This window comes from Tiliqua scincoides, chromosome 5, assembly GCF_035046505.1.
Source record: "Tiliqua scincoides isolate rTilSci1 chromosome 5, rTilSci1.hap2, whole genome shotgun sequence".
In the NCBI taxonomy this organism is placed as follows: domain Eukaryota; kingdom Metazoa; phylum Chordata; class Lepidosauria; order Squamata; family Scincidae; genus Tiliqua; species Tiliqua scincoides.
The window spans coordinates 94963301-94987011 of record NC_089825.1 but is presented as its reverse complement, the minus strand read 5'-3'; the positions used below and the strand labels follow the sequence as shown (position 1 = coordinate 94987011).

Genomic DNA, 23711 nt, shown 5'->3' with positions numbered 1-23711 from the left:
GACTCCCTCCACCAACCCTTTCCCAGTCAGGTGCAAAGAATGGACAATGAAGCCCTGAGCTAACCCAGTGTTGTCATTCTCTTGTGACGCATTTGACATGACCCAATCAAGTCTTCCTGGAAGGTGAGAATCCAGTCCTTTTCTTACTGTCCAATGCTCGGAAAACAGAGGATCTTGCAGTGCTTGATGGGGAAGCATCACTTCTGCTGGCACCCTTCCACTTCCACCACCAGAATCTCTGTTCTGTCCAGTGGCGTTGCTAGGGGGTTGTGGGTGGTGTGAGCCACACTGGGTGAACTGCAAGAGGGGTGACACACATTAGGTGGATGATACGATAAAATTGCAGTGGTTAGGAGTAACCCCATCATGTTATATACCGTTGGATGCGGGATTTCCAGCGGAATGAAATGCAAAAATGCAGAGTGAAATATCTCCTTTACTTCAAAAGTTATTGACAAAAAACCGGAAAACAAAAAATGCATGCAGCCCAAAGGAAAGTGAAACTGAGCCGTATCACACGATTACTCATGAGTAGATGAACTTGCCTTAGTTCTTCAGAAAGGGTATGCTGAGAGGAATCCAACAACCCCAAAATGGTCCTGATCCAATGAATGTAGCCCCCAAAAACACCTGAGAAGGAGAAACTAAGCGAAAACTGGAAAGCAAAACTAAGTCACACAGCCGCGTTTACTCGTGAGGAAGCAAACGTGTCTTGGCTGGTGATCAGGCCAGGCAAAGGGGAATGTGAGGCCACCAGAATGGTCCAGATTTGATGCAACTGGAGCTCAACAAATGCTCCAGAAGGCAACCCTCTCCCCCATAAAAAGAATGAAACAGAGGTTTGTCATGGTAAGGTGATTTTTTTCTGTTTTAGGCTGCAATCCTATCCACACTTTCCTGGGAGTAAGCCCCACTGACTATAATGGGACTTACTTCTTGGTAGACAGGCATAGGATTGGCCTCTCAGACTTGTAAAGCCAGGTGGTTCCTGACAGTAATATGCTTGAAATATAAGAACTAAAATTGAACTGGGTACTGGTTAGGGGTGAAAATCTTATTGATCCTTTTTTGGGGAGTGGGTGTTATTGCAGGCAGGCCACAGAGAAAATATACTTGGTGGAACAGGGCTGGCTTCCCTTATTTAATTATTTGTTTTACTTATTATTTATAATTATTTATTTTAATATGCTTTATGATGTGTCCTGGACAGATTGTCATTCTAAAAAGTGGGTCCCAGTGCTAAACATTTGAGAACTGCTCCAATAAGGTGTTACTAAGTTGCCCCCCTGTGAGACAACAACCTCCCCGGGGGGAGGTGACACCACTAGTGACCAAAATCACTAGAATCACAGTTTGTAATGTTATATATCATTCAATGCATAATTTCATGCAGAATGCAATGAAACAAACTGCATTGAAATATCTTTATTCTATCAAAAGGTGCAGCCAAAAAAACCAGTGGGGGCGGGGCAATGGTAGATCACCACGCCCACCACCTGGAGAGTTGCCCCACCCACTGCCTGGTGGGTGACACGTTGGCCTCCCGCACCGGGTGACATGAACCCTAGAGATGACACTACTTCTGTCTATGATGGGGAGAATAGGATTTGAGCCCAAGTGTTTTTGTTTCCCCCTATACAGCTTCTCTACTGTAGTCCATCCTGTTTCACTCTTCATCCCCCTCGCATCATGCTTTCTACTCTTGCTGTACTTTTGAATTTGCACTACTAGGGAAAGTGGATTTACTTTTCACATATCCTAACATGCTAGACCACCACAAAACACTGTGGTATGGTGAAAACTGGAGGCTGTTCAGAATGGAAAACGCCCACCACCTTCAATAATTATTGAGGCATCAGTGAGGTTCTGGAATTCTGGGAAACAACTGCCCCCTATTCTCATTGTGCTAGAGATTTTCTTTACACTGGTATAGGCGGTGCTAGTTTCAATGCAGTAGATATTATCCCTCAGTGCCTGAGCCTCAATGTCAATTTCTTTGCAGAATAGAACCCAAACATTATCAACATCTCTTCTCCTTCATTTTCACCATTGAGGAGATCAATAGGAATCCCAACCTCTTGCCCAATGTGACCCTGGGGTTTAATATCTATGACAACTTCTTCAATCACATGGTAACATACGAGGCCACCCTAGATCTCCTCTTCCAACAGCAAAGGAAGATACCTAACTACAAGTGTGGAAGCAAAGGGAATGTATTGCCTGTCATTGCAGGGCTCACTGTAGACCATGTCATTCAAATGGCCACCATTTTGAGCCTATATAAGAATCCCCAGGTATGTGCATTGGTAATCCTGTATGGATGGAGTATGATGGCTATTCAGGTATCCTTTGAGGCACTTCTAATCACTAGTGAGGGGTGGAGTCAAGGGCCAGACCGCATGGGCTGAGTGCTATGCACAGGAGCATCCACAGTCTCATCAGTGACTGGAGGGTGTTATTGGGGTTCACTGCAGTACTTTGTACCTTGTCAGAGGTGTTTTAAGGAGTTGCCTTGGAATGACAGTCCAGAATGGCGTGAATAACTGCTGGAGTGGTGACCCACCCTATCTCAGGAACCCAGAATACAACAATCAGCTCCAACCCTGAGCCCAAAGTGTGTAACTGCATGCTCTCCATAACTCTATAATCATGTACAGGTTATACACGGATTGTTGTTATACATGGATTTGACACAAAACACGAATGGCCACTGCAAATGAGAAGGAACATGCTGATGCCTGCAGAAGGGGAAAAATGCACCCCTTTACAATCAGTTTAAAAAATTGAACAGTCCTTTAACAATAGCCACCTTAATGAGAGAGAGAGAGAGAGAGGGCAGCTGGCTGACAATCCATCAATCCTTCTCTCTCCAGGTGACCCCTCCCTTCCCCCTGAGCACGTGAAAGAAAGGTGATCACTTTGCTTTGGTGAAGAGAGGGGTTGGGTGAAGCACTTGGAGGATGAATGATTGATGGATTGTCTTCTTAATGACTCCAATCTTACATCACAAAGGTCAGCAAGGCTGTTTTTAAATCACCGGAGCAAAGAAACTTTTTTTTCAAATGGATTTGCTATAGTCCGTTTTTGGCCATCCACGTGAGTGCTTGGAAACCAAACCACGTGATTAATGAGGCTCAACCTGTACTCAGTCTCCAATGGTATGCTTAAATTGTCCTTACCAGGCATCCTTCCCAATTGGTGTAGATTCAAATGAGCCCCGTTTAGAGGGCGCAAATGAGGGTATGGGGTTTGGCATTCATAAAGGTTGTTATGGAGTAGTCTTCCACTGATCTGGGTTCTGGCAGATGTCTTTTATCTTTCTTTCTTTTTCAAATCTGTGCTGCACATGTGCATCCTCTTTCCCCCAGTTTTTGCTATGCCTTTGCATACATGCTACAGCATGCTTTAAAACTGTGCCTACCTTGTGGGGTGATGTGACAAGTGTCTTTCTTCTGATGTCATCTATGCCAGTGTTTCTCCAGGTTTGTCCTCCCTGTACTGCTTTACAAGGTCCACCTATTTGAAGTGCCACTGGAAGTAACTGGCCATGACATCATGGCCAGTTACTTCTGGGTTGGGAGGCCAGATACACTGAACTGCACACCAGTAAGAGGCTCAGAGTGGACAGGAGGGCTTTTTTGTGTGCAGAAAAGCATACTTCGGGGCATTGCCTGCTGACCAAACCTTGTATCACTGTTGTGTCACGTTTGTGGTGTCACCGCTGAGCTGCAGGGGTCCAGCAGTCCTGCAAGTTCCACCAAACACCACCTCAAGTACCACTAGTGGCACATGTAACACTGGTCGAGAAACACTGATCTATGCCTTTCCCAACACAGTTCATACATATATAGGCTAGTTTCTATGGAAAATAAAATGGTAATCTGTATCTGCTGTTGGGAACATCTACATTGATTCTCATGCCTTTCTTTGGAAATACTTGCCTTTAATTTCTGCAGAATTCCAGAAATATTCATATAAGGATAACATTTAATTTATCAAACCCATTTCAAAACTGCAGAACCATTATGATCTTTCTTCTGATACAATCCATACCGTGCCCAATACAGTGGTGCCTCGCATAACGTAATTAATCCATTCCGCGAGTCCTTTCGTTATGCGAGTTTTTCGTTTTGCGAAGCGCGTTTTCCCATAGGAATGCATTGAAATTTAATTAATGCGTTCCTATGGGCAAGAAAAGTCAGAACAAAGTCAAATTTGGTTTACAAAGTGTTTATTAAGTGCTCTTTAAAGGCATACATACTGTACAGAGGATTTCAAAAACGGGGGGGATGCTGAGTGGGGAGCTTGAAGGCTGTAATCCTGTGCACACTTTTCTGGGAGCAAGCACAATGGGACTTACTTCTGAGGAGACACGCACAGGATTGTGCTCTAAGCTGGGGAGGACAGAGCAGCTGCACTCAATTGCTTGCTTTTGCCATGATCATGGGGGGAAACGTGAAGGAAATAGGGCAGTGAGAGGGTGAATGAGTGATGGGGGGGATGCTGAGTGGGGGGTTTGAAGGCTGTAATCCTGTGCACACTTTCCTGAGAGCAAGCACAAGGGGACTTACTTACATAAACTGACATGAAGATCCTCCCCTTACTAGGGTGGACGGGATCATAAACTGACATGAAGATCCTCCCCTTACTAGGGTGGACGGGATCATAAACTGACATGAAGATCCCCCCTTAAGACAAACCAAAGCAAAACAAAAAAAAATTCGTCTTGCGAAGCACGGGTCATAAAAATTCGTTGTGCGAGTTACCAAACTTCGCAAAATGCTTTCGTTCTACGAGTTTTTCGGTGCACGAGGCATTCGTTATGCGAGGTACCACTGTATATTTCTTTAGATACATTAAGTACAGTGAGAAAAAGAGCTCTGTCTGAATCACAAGTATTGCTCGAGTTTGGTGGAAGCCACAGCTTTTGAACCTCATTTATTAACACTTTCATTTGAGAACACTGTAAGTCAAGGATATTTTGCATATCAAGGATATTCAGTAAGCCAAAGGCTGAATCTTTGTGCCAAAGAGATTCTCATTTGTTTGAAAGCTGCAGAAAGTTATTTAGTAACTTTCAAATAGAATCAGTAAGCAAATCTCTGAATCTTACTACTGAAGAGAATTGCATTAGTTTTAAAGTTGCAGGAAGTTTTCCAAGCACTGATGAGTCATATATTTTTCCCATTAGCTCACTTGTGGGGCATATGAGGCTCCACCCACTGAAAAAGAAGTCCCTTCTGTCTACTGGATGGCACCCAAAGAAGGGACTCTGCCAGCAGGAATAGTCTGGCTGCTACTGCATTTTGGGTGGACATGGATTGGCCTCGTTGTTCCAGATGATGATACTGGAGAAAGCTTTCAGCAGAAGCTGGCACCATTATTTGCCCAGAATGGCATTTGTGTGGCTTCCTTGGGAAAAGTTGAAATACGGGATTTGTTTGCTATGGATAAACACATATCTAGTCTACGTAAGATGAATTCAAACCTTTTCTTGACTGAAATTAATGTAATTATTGTCCATGGGATTCCTCAAACATTGTTTGTTGTAATGATAGCCATTTTTGGAAGTGAACTTCAATTCAAGTCCATCATAGGGAAGGTTTGGATCACACCCCCTCAATGGGACTTCAGAGATGGTGCCCCTGGAGATTTCTACCATACAAGGACTTTAAATGGCACTTTATCTTTCTCAGTCTCCACAGATGCAGTTCCCAGATTCAAGAACTTCCACATGAGCTTCAAGCCAGATCCATCACTGGAACACTTTCTCTGTCATTTCTGTCAAATAACATTTAAGAATTGTAAGAGAGGCAGCCTACATGATTGCAAACAGTGTAGAGAAGAGAAGCTGCCTGCATCTTCATTTGAGACAGAAATGAGTTGGCAGAGCTACCAGGTCTACAATGCTCTTTATGCTGTAGCACATGCTTTACATGCCATAGATAGGTCCAGGAAAAGAACAGCGGTAGAGAGAGGCCAATTCAGACATGCAAGTATTGAACCTTGGCAGGTATATTCCTCACTATATTGCAAGATTTTAAGCAATTCCAAATGCTTAGTAGGGAGAAAGCTGTAACTGAGCTCAATGGGTAAAACATCTTCAGTAGTTGTAGTTGTCTGGCTCTGGTCTGTAGGCACTTTTGATGGGCCAGCTGCTCAAGCAAATCTGCATCAAACCATGGCTTGTATTAAAAACCCCTTAGCAAAGCTGTGGCAACTGTGTTTGGTTCCATTGTGGAGGAACAGGGAGATATCAAAGTTTGCTGAATCAAACCATCTACCATGACATGACCATGGACCTTATTGGAACCCTCTGATTGAGTTGGAACAAACTAAAATAATTCATAAAAAATGGAAAATGTCCATTTGCTTTTCAGCAGAGAAGAAGCTGAGAGAAATTGGCTGTACTCATTCTCATAGTTTGTGCATTTCAGTGTTGAAGAGTTTGGGGGAGTTTGGTTGGTAGTATTCTGAATGTGAGAGTATACTGTTTATACTGAAGGATTTGACTGTAAATTCTTCAATATTCTCTCCCAAATTAGTGGCACTCTTTACTCAAACATGTCCGCTTTAACAATGATGCTGGGCAGGAAATCTTGCTTGCGAATGAGGAATTATCCTTTGGATTTGATCTCATCAACTGGATCTTCTTCCCCAATCAATCCTTCCTGGCGGTCCGAGTTGGGAAGATTTCATCAGATCAACACTTTACCATCAGTGAGGAGACCATCATGTGGAATAGCAGATTTCAACAGGTAGCAATAAAATGGACAACTTGAGTTGCAGTTGCTACTACCTAGTGCCTCAGTTTTACCCCTGCTATTGTGCAACCGTGTCATGAAGTCAAGCACTGGATCCAATGATGGCAGAGGGCAATCAGGAGGCCTCCTCAAGTAAGGGAACTGTTTCTTACCTGTGCCTGGCACTGCTGGAATTAATAGCCACTGCTGGAAGTACACCTGTGAGTCCCCACAAGAATGAGTAATGGAGGAACACTCACTGCCTCCATCATGGGCAGATCCCCAATGATACCATATATGCAGCAAAAGGTCGAGATCGAAAAGTGCCTGGAGCACCCCAAGTTCAAGTCCTCTTGTACCATTAATTCTTAATGGGTATATTTTGAAATATGCATTAATACAGGTCATGTCTCATCATCCACTGTGGTTCCGTTAAGGTAAGTCAAAGGAACACTCAGTGGATACAAAATCAGTGGAAAAATAGCTTTAGAAGTCCACTCTCAGGTTTCTTGCTCCTTCAGGATTGCCCCAGAATGCATCAGTAGAGATGCCATACCACATTCAGCCACTAGATGGGATGAATAATGGAATCAAATGGAATGAAATTATTCCCTTTTATTCCATTATTCACCCCATCTGGTTGCTGAATGCGGTATAGTGTCTATAAGTGATGCATTCTGGAGTGACAAACCTGGAAGTGGGTATTTAAAGCTATTTTGCACCCTGAGAAGCTTGCAATCATTGCGGTTTAACAGCGTGAATGTAGGAAACGGGATTTTGGCCCTTTTATTTCTTGTTACAAGACATTTAAAGGTGGACCCCTGGTATTAGTGGTAAGTCAAATAAGTTGATTTGACACGGCCAGTACACTTACCAGGAGTAAAACTTGTGTGCTGGGATCTTGTGTACAGTTGAATCATGGTAGTACAAATAGCACAGTTCAATCATTTAGTAGGAACAAATATGGAAACAAGTGTAAGTGGATCCTTTTGTTATTATGCTAACAAATGGTTCGTTCTCAGTCAGAAAGTTCAAAAGAGGTGGCAGTTCTTCAGCAGGTCAAACGTGTGGTGCAACCAAGGTACGTTCATGGAATGAACATGGAACTGTCCGATAAAGCAAAGCATCTCCTTTCAATACAGGCTGATAGAAGGGTGGTGGTGGTGGTGAGGTTACTACAATTACAAATTAAATCCCACCCCTTTGAACTTGTGGATGTGAGGCCTCTTGTGATAAGTCCTACTTCTGAAACCAAAACACACTGTTCCCATACTTGAATCCAAAATATCCTTTCAGGTAATATCACAGTTATTAATATGCCTTTGCTGAAGGGCAGAAAGAGGGCTGCTTTGGATCCAAGCCAAATACTGATGCATTTGATGTTACATCTGGTCTCTCTTGAACTTTTGGATACAGCTTGATGAACAAGGAATCTTATACAGCTTTGAAGACAGAAATGCTCCAAAGCCAAACTGAACCAAAGTTATCCCATTTTCCATTCTTAGATTCCACCCCATTCAACTTGTGTCGAAAGTTGCCGTGTAGGACAGAGCAAGACAGTTCAAGAGGCCGAACCAGTTTGTTGCTATAAGTGTACTCCATGTCTGGAAGGCATGATAGCAAACCAGACCGGTAAGTCAGAGTGCACAGATCTGTGTGGAAATGTTTGCAAAAGTTTCTTGGTTCAAAGACAAGTCCATGTGCACCACATCTTGTGGCAATGGGGGGGGGGGAGGAAGGAGAGCCCCAGACATTTCTGCTAGGTAAAGGAATATTTACTCTCTTCCCCTGAGGAAGCCTCCATTGCTCTGATTCGTTTAGTTGGAACTATACCATCTTGGTAGTGCAAGTCCAAGTGAACCCAGATGCTGGATCAAGGCTAGGAAGGGGGGGGGTAGGATGTTCGCATGTCTGCTGCCATTGGTGCATGTTGATTCTCTGTTTGGCTCTTTCAGATGCTGCTCAATGTGTCAAATGCCCAGAAGATCAATATCCAAACAAGAACCAAGACCAGTGTATCCCCAAGGTTATCACTTTCCTAAGCTATGGAGAGCCCTTGGGAATGATTTTGGTTTCTGTGGCTTTGTCCTTTACTATAATTACAGTTTTGGTGATACTCATCTTTCTGAAGAACTGGGACACCCCCATTGTCAAAGCCAACAACCAGAGTCTCAGCTGCGTTCTTCTCAGCTCCATCCTGCTTTGCTACCTTTCTTCCCTGCTCTTCATTGGCAAGCTTGGCAAGGTGTCCTGCCTCCTCCGGCAACTGGCTTTTGGCATCCTTTTCTCTCTGGCTGTTTCTTCTGTGTTGGCCAAAACCATCATAGTCATTCTGGCCTTCATGGCCACACAGCCAGGCAGCAACATGAGGAAATGGCTGGGGAAAAAAGTGGCCAACTCCACTGTTCTTTCCTGCTCTCTCATCCAAGTGGGGATTTGCATTGGGTGGCTGTCAACCTCTCCTCCATTTCCAGACACTGACATGCACTCACTTTCTGGGCAAATCATCATGGGATGTAATGAAGGGTCGATCATCATGTTCTACTGTGTACTAGGCTATGTTGGTACATTGGCCATCATCAGCTTCTGTGTGGCCTTCTTTGCTAGAAAATTGCCTGACACTTTTAATGAAGCCAAACTGATCACCTTCAGCATGTTGGTCTTTTGCAGTGTGTGGATCTCCTTCATTCCTGCTTACCTCAGCACCAAGGGCAAAGCTGTGGTGGCCGTGGAGGTCTTTGCCATCTTGGCCTCCAACACTGGCCTCCTGACCTGTGTTTTTCTCCCCAAATGCTACATTATTGTTCTAAGAGCAGATCTCAACTCCAAGAATCTGATAACAGAGAGAAGGAGTCATTAAATGTGATTGTAAGAATCCGAATGTTTTGCATGCTTTTCTCTATATACGTTTATACGGTATTATTACTGGGGCACAAAGCAGCTCTTTTGTATCTCAGTCTGGGTTCATTACTTTGAAATGTGCATGTTGGGGTATAGGAATCACGTCAGAAGTAATAGTACATCTTGGAAACACCCATGGGGAACATGGCGGATTGATAGGCTAAGACAGAAGCTCCCCACAACATCTCTGCCTTGGTGCTGGGGAAGGTGATGAATCTGGGATGGTGGAGAAGCAGGGTATCCAGAAAGGCATCCATTACATCAGTTGGCAGTCAGCTGGAGAGAGGTCAGTTGGCTAGACTGGACAGGGGGTGACACCCACACAACCTGCCCCCCCACAGGCATCCGCAGCCAATGTCTAGTCACCTCTGCCAAGGCTGCACCCCCACAGCTAGCCAGGGACCACCCACAGGCCCCTCCCCCATTTGTTGCATCTGCTGGTTCCACCATGAGGTACCTGCTGCCAAGGCCTGAGGGGAGGCCACCCATGGAGCTTGCTGGGTGTTTGTGCAGCCCTCCCTGTCCCAGTGCTGACCACCAGCTGCTGCCTGGTACCGAAGGGGCTGCTGATCATTTGGGGCTCTTCAGTCTAGAAAAAAGGCACCTGAGGGGAACATACAAAATTATGCAGGGGGTGGATAGAGTGGGCATGAGGAGCCAGGCTGAGCAGGCATGCCTGGAGGCAGGCAGTGTAGCAGGCATGTGGCAGGCAGCTGTGGAAGCCAGCCGTGAGGGGCAATCAGCCAACTTGGTGCAGTGGAACAGCTGGGGCAGAGCAACGAGGCAATGGTCTAGGAGAGGTGCACTGTGTTGGGGCACATGTTAGACCTGCTGGCATCCGTGTGGGGGACCAATCACCTCCTCCCCCTCCAGGAGGCAGTGGCTTCACTTGCTGATGAGGCAGTGACTGCCCAGCCACTCTGTGCCCATGGGTGGCAGCCCTGCAATGCCTATGGACAGCTGTCTGAGCATGCTGGGGGGCAGCAGCCAGAGAGTGCTCGTGGGTGGCAGCCTGCACACACCCGTGAGCATTGGCCTGCATGTACCCACGCCCTCCAGCTGAGACCCTGCCAGAGCCGTGGGGCTAGTGTGTGAAGGTCCCGTGTCAGCTGCTTGCCCAAGCACATGTGGCTGCTGCCTGGGGCACACTATTGGGGTGTATGCTGGGGGCAGGCGGCTAGCCCACTGGCTCTCCATGCCACACACATTCATACCCTCTTCCTGGCAGTGGCACTGCAGGGTGCCAGGGATGCCTGACTTTGCTCACCTGAGGGCACTGCGCAGGCACACCCTGGGCACTATGCTGGTGCCACACCTGTTCCCTCTTTGCCTTTTCCCTCCTTCACCACCCATGTTTGCACCAGCCGGCTGCCTCAGCCCCTTTGAATGCAGTGCAACTGTCAGCTGTGGATGTGGCCTATGCTGTGCCGGCACACCTAGGCCACTACCTTTGGGGTAGGTTAGGATTGCGCTGTATGTGTTCTTGTGTGTGATTTTATATGTGCATTAATATGCTCACATGGAGGAAAACGAAACTTTCTTGTGTGCTGGGGTCTTGTGTAGTGGCCAGTGGTAGAGTTCAGTAGTTCAGTGGGAGCAAATGTGGAGACAAGTATAAATGGATCCTTTAGTTATTAGGCTATTCGCTCTCAGTCAGAGAGTTCCAAAGCAGTGGGAGTTCTTCAATAGGTGAAGAGTCAATGTGTCAATGTGTGGTGCAACTGAAGTGTGTTCATGGAATGAACACGGAACCCCCGCCGCCCTTTGGACCTTGGATCTCAGACCACTTGTCGTAAGCCCTGCTTTGGAATCCAAAATACCCAGCACCCTGTTCCCATAATTAAATCCAAAATATCCCTTCAAGCAATATCACTGTAACATGCACATCCAAGATATACCTTTTCTGAAGAGCATAAAAAGGGCAGCTTTGGATCCAAGTTAAATATTGATGCATTTGATCTTACATCTGGACTCTCTTTTGATCTTTTGGATACTGCTTGATGAACAAGAAATCTTCTTATACAGCTTAGAGGACAGAAATGCTCTAATGCCAAACTGAACCAAAGTTACCCCATTTTCCATTCTTAGATGCTGTCCCATTCAACATGTGTCAAAAGCTGCCATGTGGACAGTGCAAGAGAGTGCAAGAGGGCAAACCAGTTTGTTGCTATGAATGTACTCCACTTCGGGAGTGGATGCACAATGGCAGGTTGATTTAATGGACATGCAACAGTTTTGCATGCAACAGTTCAAATACTACAAGAGTTTCATTTTAACAGTAGTGGACATACTGTCTAAATTTTCTTGGGCTAGAAGCCTAAAAGACAGAACAGGTAGAGGAGTGCCTTCTGCTTTTCCACACATCTTTAAGCAGGGGCACATACTCCGCAAGCTGCAAACAAATTCTGGTAAAGAGTTTCTAAACAACACTGTGAGAGGACTACTAAAAAATACATGGCATCCACCACTTGGTCACCAGTAATGGAGTCAAAACAGTTACTTTGTGGCAATTTAATGAATCTTTGAAAATTAAAAAAAAGATTTCTTAAGGTTATAATGGTGATTGAACAGTAGTGCTCCCCAAAGATAACAGCTTGTTTAACCCTTGATGCATACAGCCTAATCTGCCCTGTCAGTTTTGCGAACCACCAAAAATGGGGTCAAGATCCACAGTTTGGGAACCGCTGCTTTACAGGAACACCTGAGTGGGAAAATGTACTTACTCATTGCACCGATCTGATTTTTGTACCACAGACAGTAGAGGGATGAAGTTTCTTTCCTGAATTTTATCAGATTTTTTGGGTCACCCCATTTTGAGCACCGGGGGGGGGGGCAAAGTTGACTGTTTTGGATTTCTGCAACTCTGTCACTTTGAGCATTCAGTGTCATCGTCCCCCGCCGCTGAAATAAAGAATCCAAATTTGGCATATTTTGAAAGTTCAGGGACTAGACTTTGTAACGTACTTTGATTAGATCATCTCACCGAAAGGTAAATTCCGATAATCAGCTGTGGAACTGTTGCATTTTTGCCACTTTGGGACTTAAACATGTCACACTCCATGGATTCCTATTCAGGCCTGTGTGGAGTGTCACATATTTTGCCATGCAGATGCTGCTATGGATTTAATTTTTCATATGAACCCTGGGAGTTCAGTGATCTTCTAAGAAGGGCCCCACACTGTCTGGTCTAAGTGCTTGGGGTGGTGGTTCTGTTACGTGAAAATCCCCTTTTTCCTTTTAAGTTGTGATCTTTATATCTGGTTATGTATTATGGATGAAAACTCATGTAGGCCAAACCTCAAAACACAGGACACACTTCCCCCAGCACACTTTTCCAAAACCCAGGTAAAAGTCACAAGTTTACACAACCTCTAGCAATGCAAAAGTGCCTCCTGCTCCAATCACGGTTATGCAAACCCATTAAACCTCAACACACAGGACAATCAAGTCAAGTCAAGCTCACAATGATGACAAGGAGTCTGGCATAGCTCCTATAGTTGTAGCTTAATCACTCCGTACTCGAGTGAGTACCGTACTCGAACAGCCAGCTACCCCCTTTCACAGGAAGCCAGCCTTTGCTGATAGCTGATTTCTGGACCCTTCCACTGTTTTACATACTCCACGTGTCCCACTGTGTACTGAGCATGCGCATCTAGGACAGCTCTAGGCCACATCCGGGTCATTCAGGTCAGCAAAAAGCCTTTTAAGAGAGAACTTCACCATGTGCTCTCTCTGGCTGCCCTCCCAAGGCAGAGGTCCTCCATAGGACTCTCCACCCCTCCACCCAACTGCTTCTCAGGACAGGTATCTTGCATCTGGAATCTTTTCCTTCTTTCCCCCTCCCTTTTTTCTCCCCTTCTCTCCCCATCTTAGTTAGCAACTGGGTTAGGCAGATTAGGGACCCCTAAAATCCTTCCCTACAACCTATCCTTTTCTAATTTCTTCGGATGCACCAAATACACGGCACATGCAACCACCATAAAGCTAGGTATACAGGATCCAAGTACTAGGAACCAAGAAACATATACTTACCATCTTCCATGTGCATTATGTATACCTGTGTGTTTTTGCAATAAAAATATAATCCTATTGAAAGTTATCTTTCTCTCAGTCTATTTTCAAGCTAAAAGGGAATTTCTTTGCATTACTCTGTCTTGTTATCTAGCCTGCGATCCTGAAGTTTCCAAAAGGGTAATATAATAATTCCCCTTAAAACATAACAGCCCTTTTTGGTAACAGTTTCAGACAGAAAATGTCTTCCCTCTGTTCAGTGGAGGAGGGTGTAGGTGGACTAATCACCCCCCATTATTGCTCTTGGTCAACTTGCTTTCACCCAGGATGTGCTCTCTCTCTCTCTCTCTCTCTCTCTCTCTCTCTCTCTCTCTCTCTCAACCCCACAACATCTTGGCTACTTTGATTCTCGCAAACATAGATGCTTTTCAAGTTGCACTGAGAATGCAGGTCACCAGGGAACTACTTCTCTACACTGCAATTATCTAGATCACTGTGATTTACTTTCTTGTACAGCAAGTAATGGAAAAATAATCCAGATTTAAAACATGGATGGTTTGTAAGAAGACTAGTGTTGCTCCATTGTGGTTAGGGATGAATCAGGTGTATCGTCTTTAGTTCATCACACAGGCATGTGTGAAAGCAGAATCTCTGGGAACACAATCCTGCTGCTTCTCCTTAGCAGAGTCCTTGCAAGGTGCCTGCCACAGAGAGCAGTGTGGCAGGAACTGTAGTGAGGATGTGCAGCTGTGACTGGCTTAGGCTCCTCTTTGCAGCCCGGTGGCTTTTTCTGCTCTTCGTGCTGCTTCTTCTGCCTTCAGCTGTGTGTTCAGAGGATATGTATGCTGACTGCAAGATTGAATATAATCTGCAGAGGTCAGGCGATGCTATAATTGGTGGGGTCCTATCTTTTCTACATCCTGAAAGGTCTGCCAATGACTTTCAGAGACCACTATCAATAGCGTCAAGAGATTTTATGTAAGTTCTGTAAGCTTTGTAATCTATAATGCTGTTTTTCAGGATTCGGGCCCAAGTGTTTTTGTTCACCCCCTTTGTATAGAGCTTCTCTATTGTAGTCCACCAGTTTTACTCTTCCTCCTTCATTCCCCCTGAACCATGCCTTGTGCTCTTCCTATACATTTCTGGGTTTCCACTACCAGGAAACCCACTACCCACTAAGAATTTCCACTACCAGGGAAAGTGGTTTGACTTGTCACCATATCTTGTCCAACTTTTGAAAGCAGAATTAGATCATCACATAGCACTGGGGTACTGTGAAAATGGGAGGTGGTTCAGAATGGAAAATACTCACTTCCTTCAAGAATTATTGAGGCTTCAGCGTGGAGTGGTTGAGGTTGTGGAATTCTGGGCAACCTCTTCTCATTGTGCTTGAGATTTTCAGTATAAGGTATACTGGTATAGGTTGTGCTATTGCCAATGCAGTAGACATTATCTCTCAGCGCCTTTGCCTCAATGTCAATCTCATTACAGAGTAATGTTTAAAAATTATCAGCATCTTCTCTCCTTCATTTTCACCATTGATGAGATCAATAGGAACCCCAACCTCTTGCCCAATGTGACCCTGGGGTATAATATCTATGACAACTTTTTCAATGAAATGGCAGCATATGAGCCCACCATAGATCTACTATTCAATCAGCAAAGGACTATACCTAACTACAAGTGTGGAAAGAAAGGGAATGTCTTGCCTCTCATTGCAGGGCTCACTGTTGATTACACCATTCAAATGGCCACCTTTTTGAGCCTCTATAAGATTCCACAGGTATGTATAATTGTATTCCTGTAGGGATGGAGTATGACTGCTATTCAGTCATGGGGACTCACACCAGATCTTTGCCCCAGTGCCCCACAAACATGGCATTAGTGAATGGCATTGGTGCATTGCTGCCTGTTAGTTTAATGTGTGAAGACTCTGACAATCACCTTGTCAAAGGTATTTTAAGGTGTTGCCTTGGAATGGCAGTCCAGATGGCTTGAACAACTGCTGGAGTAGTGATCCATCACTTCTCAGGAACCCAGAATACAACTCTCAGCTCCTACCCTCCATCCTGTTCCCAAGGTGTGTAACTGTGTACTCTCTATAATCCTTTATAATTATGAACACAGTCTCTAACAGTGTGCTGAAATTATCCTTACCAACCATTCTTCACAATTAATGCTGATCCAAATGAGCCCCATTTAGAGGGAGCAAAAGAGTGTATGGCATGATCTTTCTTTCTTTCTTTCTTTCTTTCTTTCTTTCTTTCTTTCTTTCTTTCTTTCTTTCTTTCTTTCTAAAATCTGTGCTGCTCCAGTGCAACCTGTTCCCTCCAGTTTTTCCAGTGCTTTTGCAAACATCAGCAGAAGCAGCACTGGGGGTTTTGGGGAAACATTTATCTCATCCGGAAGAGGAGGCCATCCAGATTATGATCCTTTTAACATTCCTGTAGAAGAAATAGTTTTAAAAAAGAAAAAAAAGAAGAAGCTTCTTTTTGGTGTGTAAATTCCGTCCTGCTTAAGAAATGGAGTTTACTCTATGCTTAGTCTCATAAGGGCCCAGGGCTTCAAGATTCATGTGTGTTGGACATAGGTGTCTAAGATTTTTTTGTGTCATTCTTCATCGAGCCAGTTTTCTAACTAGTAAGAAAATGTCCCCTTTACAATCCGTAATTAGGATATTCTAAGCAAATGTACTTAGACTTATCACGACGGACAGAATTCTAAGTACAGGTGTGCACCCCTTAATGATGTTCTGCAGCTGGGACTGCATATCCGGTGACCATGTGTGGTCACTGTCGGGGACATACATCCCAACTCTCTGCTCTGCTCTCCTTGCCCCCGGCGGGTTGTCTGAGCCTCCCAGAGAAAGCACATGTCCGTGTGCTGTCTCTGCAAGGCTCATACTGAGGGAAATCACGTCTCTCAAGCAATTTCTGGCTTCCTCTGTGAAAACGGAAGTCGTGCAAGGGACACAATTTTCATCAGTCTGAGCCTTTCAGAGGCAGTGCACGGACTGAGCTGGGAGGCTCAGACAACCATCCAGAGGGTAGGGGAGAGAAGCGGAGTATTCTCTTCCCTGAGGAGGGTTTGCATTACATCAAGCACTGCTTGACGACATGGATCAAGGTCCCAATCCCTGTCATTAAGCGGTGCACAACTGTGTTGATATGTACCTATTAAAAGGTTCAGGAATGTAAAACTAAGGGGACATTTTACTGGTAGCATGCTACACCATGCTTTCAAACTGTGCAAAGCTTTGCTTGTGGGGTGATGTGACAAGTGTCTTTTGATATGATCTATGCCTTTCCCAACACAGTTAATATGTAGACTAATTTGTATGTCTAGAATAAAAATGGGAATCTGTTGGGAGCATCTACCTTGATTCACATGACTCTGGAAATACTTGCCCTTGCTTGTTGCAAACTTCCAGAAATATCTATACAAAGATAACATTTAAGTTTTCAAACCCATTTCAATACGTAACAGTTATTATCATTCCTTTGATACAATTGCAGCGACTTTAAACTTTTTTTCATCTCATGGCACCCTGAGAAGGCACTAAAATTGTCACGGCACACGATTTGTTTTTCAACAATTGACAAGGCACAATGTGCTGCTGCTGGTGGAGGGTCTCACATCACCCACTGGCCCTACTAATAAATGATTACACCCCAAATTCTCATGGCACACCTGTGGACCATTTGTGGCATGCCAATGTGCCAAGGCATGCTGGTTGAAAATTGCTGCCATCGAGTGTACAAAATAGTTCTTCTGTTGTTGTTGTTACTTGCGTTCAACTCTTTGTGACCCCCTAGACCACAGCACGCCAGGCCCCCCTGCCTACCACTAATTTTCGGAGTGTGTCCAAATTCATGTTCATTGCCCCCGTGACACTATCTAACCATCTCATCCTCTGCCGTCCCCTTCTCCTTTTGCCTTCAATGTTTCCCAGCATCAGGGTCTTTTCTAAAGAGTCCTCCCTTCTCATGAGATGTCCAAAGTATTTAAGCTTCAGCTTCATCACCTGTCCTTGCAATGAACAGTCAGGGTTGATTTCCTGTAGGATCGACTGATTTCATCTCCTTGCAGTGCTGGGGACTCTCAATAGTTTTCTCCAGCACCATAATTCAAAAGCATCTATTCTTCAGCACTCAGCCCTCCTTATGGTCCAACTCTCACAGCAATACTTCTTTCTTTTTCATATTTCTTAGATTTATGAATTGCAGTGGAAAAAACAGCTCTGCCTGAATCACAGGTATTAATCATCAGTAAAACTCAAGTTTGGTTGGGGTTGCAACTTTTCTCCCACATTATTAATGTTTTCAATTGAGAATACTGTATGTCAAAGCACATCTCAATCTTACTAGTGAAGAGAGTTACCTTAGTTTCAAACTTACAGGACGTTTTTCAAGCACTGAAGAGTCATATTTTTTTTCCCATTAGCTCACTTGTGGGACATTTGAGGCTCCACTCATTGGAAAACATGTCCCTTCTGTCTACTGGATGGCACCCAGGGAAGGGACTCTGCATGCAGGAATAGTCTGGCTACTGCTGCATTTCAGATGGACATGGATTGGCCTCATTGTGTCCAATGATGATCCTGGAGAAAGCTTTCTGCAGAAGCTGGCACCACTGCTTGCCCAGAGTGGCATTTGTGTGGCTTTCTTGGAAAGAACTGGAATAATTGATTATTCTGATCTTGATTGCAGTATACATAACATATATTCAAGTGGTTTCTTGAGAGAAGTGAATGTGGTTATTTTCCATGGAGATTATAACTCTTTCCTGGTTTTAATTCTAATCAGTTTTGAAAAGGAACTTCACCTCTGGTCCCATAAAGGGAAAGTTTGGATCACACTCCCTAAATGGGACTTCATCAGTGATCGTGGCCCTGGACCTTCCCACTGTACAGGAATTTTCAATGGCACTTTATCTTTCTCCGTCTCCACAAACGCAGTTCCCAGATTCAAAGACTTCCTCCAGAGCTTCAAGCTGAATCCGTCACTGGCAAATTTTCTCTGCCTTTTCTTTCAGCAAACATTTCAGTGTTGTGGAAATGGAAACGTAGATGATTGTAAACACTGCACAGGAGAAGAGAAGCTGGAGAGCCTGCCTGCATCTTGGTTTGAGATGGAAATGAGTGGCCAGAGCTACCAAGTCTACAATGCTCTTTATGCTGTGGCACATGCTTTACATGCCATCTATATGTCCAGGAAAAGAAGAGTGGTAGACGGAGGAGAATTCAAACATGCAAACGTTGAACCTTGGCAGGTATACTCCGTATAGCATTGCATTGCACTGCATGATTTTTAGGCCATCCCAATTGCTTACTAGCTCAGTGTGTAGGGGCCTTCCCCTGGAGGGGCCTGGAACAGGCTTGTTCCTCCCCAGGGAGGCCTCAGATTGGCTAGAGGGAGAGGGGGTTCCAGCACCCTTGTCCTCCTCCCTAGCAGAGCTGCCAAACCTGGCCTAGGAGCAGGAGCTGTTGACCTCAGAGCTCCCTGCTTCACACTGACTGCCTCTCATCCCTGGCCTCCCTGTTTTATGGAGCAAGCCTGCCCCCTTTGGCCCCTCCCCTTCCTCCAGGTGGGGCAGAAAAGGCCTTTCCTGTTCCTGGCTTGTTTCCTTCTGTGTTCCTTGTTTGCCCTGCCAGCCCCCTCTGACTGGTTGAGGTGAGCCAACCCGCTTTGCCCCCTTTGGGGGCAGTGAAGCCTCCCTACCCTGGGCAGGGGGTGCCTGCTTCCAGGTAAGTCAGGGGGTAGGGCATCTGGGAGGAGCCCCGACACAGTGGCATGACTCAGTGTTACTGAGCACAGTGGCATGACTTTTGGGTTGTTGTACTTCCTCATTGTGATCCGCATGCACATTTGATGGGCTCCTAGCTCTAACTAAGCAAAACTGTCTCTAGCCATGGCTTTAATGGAAAACCTATTAGGAAAGATGTGGGCACAATGTTTGGTTGAATAGTGGAGAAACAGGGAAACATCAAAATTTGTTGAACATCAAACCATTTGTCATTTCATGACCATAAATCTCATTATAACTTTCTATGTAGAGAAACAGAGTGAAAAATTAATTAAAAAAGGGAAATATCTGTTTGCTGGTCAGCTAAGCAGAAGCTGAGAGAAACTGACTGTACTGATTCTCATTGTTTTCTGCACTTTGGTTTTGAAATGTTTGGGGGAGTGGAGTTGATAGTATACTGGATGCTAGAATATAAAATACATACTGAAGGGTTTGACTATAACTTCTTCAATATTCTCTCCCAAATTAGTTGCACCCTTTAATCAAACATGTCTGCTTTAACAATGATGCTGAGGAGGAAGTCTGGTTTGAAAAAGAGGTATTATCATTTGGATAAGATCTCATCAACTGGATCCTTTTCCCTAATCAATCCTTCCTGAAGGTCCGAGTTGGAAAGATTTCATCAGATCAACACTTTACCATCTGTGAGGAGAGCATTGTGTGGAATAGCAGATTTCAGCAGGTAGAAATAAAATACACAACTTGTGTCCCAGGTGCTACTATGTAGTGCCCTAACTTTACCCTGCTATTGGTGCCAATGGGCAGCTGTGTCATGAAGCCTTGCACTGCATCATGAGAGAGGGCAATAAGGAGGCCTCCTCAAGTAAGGGAACTATTCCTTACCTGTGCCTGAGACTGCTGGAACTACCCATGTGAGGGACAACAGGAATGATTAATGGAGGAACACTCACTACCTCCATCCTGGGCAGATGCCCTATGACACAATGCTTGCAGCAAAAGACAGAAAATCACTAGGAACACCCCAAGTTCAAGTTGTCTTATACTGCTAATTGTTCTTGGGTGTGATTTTTAAATATGCATTAATATACTGAGCTAGAGTAAAATTGCCTTGTGTTATGAGGTCCTGTGTTGTGGCCAGTGGTACAGTTCAATCGTTTAGTGGGAATAAACATGGAGACAAGTGTAAACAAATCCTTCTGTTGTTTTGCTAACAAATGATTCGCTCTAATTCAGGAAGTTCCAAAGCAGTGGCAGTTCTTCAGCAGGTCAAATGTGTGGTGCAACGGAGGTGAGTTCATAGAATGAACATGGAATTGTCCAATACAGCAAGACAGTTCCTTTCAAGACAGGCTGATAGAAGGATGATGGTGGTGAGGATGGGTGGTGATGAGGTTACAACACTTACAAATTAAATCCCTCCCCTTTGGACTTGTGGATCTGAGGCCTCTTGTCTTAAGTCCAGCTTCTGAAACCAAAGCACCCTGTTCCCATATTTAAATCCAAAATATCCTTTTAGGCAATATCACAGTAACATACACATCCAAGACATTCCTTTTCTGAAGGGCAGAAAGAGGGCAGATTTGGATTCAAGTCAAATACAAATGAATTTGATCTTACATCTGGGCTCTCTTTTCAACTTTCTTATACGGGTTTGAGGACAGAAATGGTCCAATGCCAAACTGAACCAAAGTTACCCCATTTTTTTCATTCTTAGATTCCGCCCAATTCAACATATGTCCAAAGCTGCCATGTTGGACAGAGCAAGAGAGTTCAAGAGGGCAAACCAATTTGTTGTTATGAGTGTACTCCATGCTCAGAAGACATGATAGCGAACCAGACTGGTAAGCCAGAGGGCACAGATCTGTGTGGAAATGTTTGCAAAAATTTCTTGGGTCAAAGACAAGTCTTCAAGTACACTGCAACTTGTGGCATGGGGGAGGGGAGGGAGGGACGGGACAGCCCCAGATATCTCATCTAGGTAAAAGGTCATTTATGCTTTCCCCTGGTGAAGGATTTGTTGTCCTGATTGGTTTACTTTGACCTACACCATCAATTTTGCTGGTGCAAGTCCAAGTGGACCTCGATGCTGGAACATGGCCAGGAAGGGGGGTAGGACGTGGGCATTCCTGCTGCCACTGATGCATGCTGATTCTTTACTTGGCTCTTTCAGATGCAGTTCAATGTGTCCAATGCCCAGAAGATCAATATCCACACAAAAACCAAGACCAGTGTATCCCCAAGGTCATCACCTTCCTAAACTATGGCGAGCCCTTGGGAATCGTTTTGGTTTCTGTGGCTTTGTCCTTTACTGTGATCACAGGTTTGGTGATAATAATATTTCTAAAGAACTGGAACACCCCCATTGTCAAAGCCAACAACCAGAGTCTCACCTGTGTTCTTCTTGGTGCCATCCTGCTTTGCTACCTTTCCTCCCTACTCTTCATTGGGAAGCCTGACAAGGTGTCCTGCCTTCTTCGGCAATCAGTTTTTCGCATCATTTTTTCTGTGGCTGTTTCTTGTGTGTTGGCCAAAACCATCACTGTAATCTTGGCCTTCATGGCCACTCAACCAGGCAACAACATGAGGAAATGGCTGGGGAAAAAAGTGACCAACTCCATTGTCCTTTCCTGCTCCCTCATTCAAGTGGGGATTTGCATTGGGTGGCTGTCAACCTCCCCTCCATTTCCAGACACTGACATGCGCTCCCATTCTGGGCAAATCATCATGGAATGTAATGAAGGTTCCATCATCATGTTCTACTCTGTTCTGGGCTATGTTGGTATTCTGGCCATCATCAGCTTCTCTGTGGCTTTCTTTGCCAGAAAACTACCTGACACGTTCAATGAAGCCAAACTGATCACCTTCAGCATGTTGGTCTTTTGCAGTGTGTGGATCTCCTTCATTCCTGCTTACCTCAGCACCAAGGGCAAAGCTGTGGTGGCTGTGGGGGTCTTTGCCATCTTGTCCTCCAACACTGGCCTCCTGATCTGTATTTTTCTCCCCAAATGCTCCCTTATTATTCTAAGAGCAGATCTCAACTCCAAGAATCTGCTAAGAGAGAGAAGAAGTTATTAAATGTGATTGTAAGAGTCTAGTTGTTTGTATGTTTTTCTATATATAGGCATGCACAGACTGCATTTATGATGGTGGTCAAAGCACAATAAAGATGCTCTCAATGAGGCAATTGCATCTCCCAGCCTGCTGTTTTCACAGCAGAACTACTGAAATATAAAGGCTACGCTGGTATTGTAGCAAGTACAGATATTGCTCCTTGAATGAGATAAATGTTATGTGTAACATGTAACATGGTAATTGTTGAGATATATGTTATGTGTAAACATAACATTTATCTCAACAATTTAAAAATGAATAACTATAATGATCTTTCATTTGATACAATCCACAGAGTGTGCAGAATATTTATCTTTAGTTATATAAAGTACACTAAAAAAAACTGCACAGTAATACATGTGATTACAGTAATCACATGTATTACTCATTACAGTCAACTCAAGTTGAGTTGAAGCCAGAGCTTTTGTAAGATTGCAACCCTCATTTATACGGATGACATTGTTTTATTATCTTTGAATAGGAAAGGGCTTAAGAGAATCCTAAATAAGCTGCAAGATTTCAGTGATTCGGAGCAATTGAAGGTGATTCAGTGATTCGGAGCAATTGAAGGTGAATTACGCCAAATCCAAAATAGTGGTTTTTGGCAAGCGTTCACCAAAATTTAGTTGGACTTTGGGTGATCGCAAGATTGAACAAGTTCCTGCCTTTAAATATTTGGTGTATTCTTCGACGAAAGAAACAGCTGGAAATTCCAACTTCAGAACATCAAAACATTAGCGCAAAAATCAGGTTATGCCTTATTAAAATTTTTCCATTCTAGAGGAGGCAACTTGGTAATTCCAGCTTTAAAGGTTTTCTCGGGGAGAGTAATTTCCCAGATGTTGTATGGTATAGCGATCTGGGGTATTAAACAGAATAATATATATATCCCAGAAGTGGCTCAGAATAAATTTTTGAGGCACATTTTGGCTGTTCCATCATCTACTCCGGCAGCTTTTCTTAGAATGGAGACAGGTATGGTATCTATAAAGGCCAGGGCTGCCATAGCTATAATTTCTTATTACAAGAGAGTCCTGGACATACTGGACATACTGGAAAATTGTCTTCCTAAACTCTGTTTGGCCAAGCAGTGGAGAAGAGGAGGCTGGGCCACTCTGGTGCAAATGCTCCTAAAATCTAAAGCTCTTTCTACTGACATCTTTGTCTTTTCTGAAATAA

At 44.3% G+C, this 23711-nt stretch overlaps 1 protein-coding gene across 1 annotated transcript; it reads left to right on the top strand.

Annotated features, from left to right (window-relative positions):
- The first annotated feature begins 97 nt into the window (after positions 1-97).
- LOC136652386 (vomeronasal type-2 receptor 26-like) lies at positions 98-22496 on the top strand. Its single transcript, XM_066629322.1, has 11 exons — positions 98-123; positions 2003-2294; positions 6546-6758; positions 8249-8375; positions 8699-8983; positions 14477-14633; positions 15147-15438; positions 18690-18926; positions 19930-19998; positions 20655-20709; positions 21592-22496. Exons 1-11 carry the CDS (start codon positions 98-100, stop codon positions 22494-22496), a joined length of 2658 nt encoding a protein of 885 aa, XP_066485419.1.
- The last annotated feature ends 1215 nt before the right edge of the window (positions 22497-23711 follow it).

Excerpts from the sequence above, each read along its gene's own strand:
- LOC136652386 (XM_066629322.1), top strand. The coding sequence starts at position 98 with ATGACCCAATCAAGTCTTCCTGGAAG. Across the intron at positions 14,634-15,146 it reads ATAGCGTCAAGAGATTTTAT|AGTAATGTTTAAAAATTATC; the intron begins GTAAGTTCTGTA and ends ATCTCATTACAG. Across the intron at positions 20,710-21,591 it reads AAATGTGTGGTGCAACGGAG|ATGCAGTTCAATGTGTCCAA; the intron begins GTGAGTTCATAG and ends TGGCTCTTTCAG.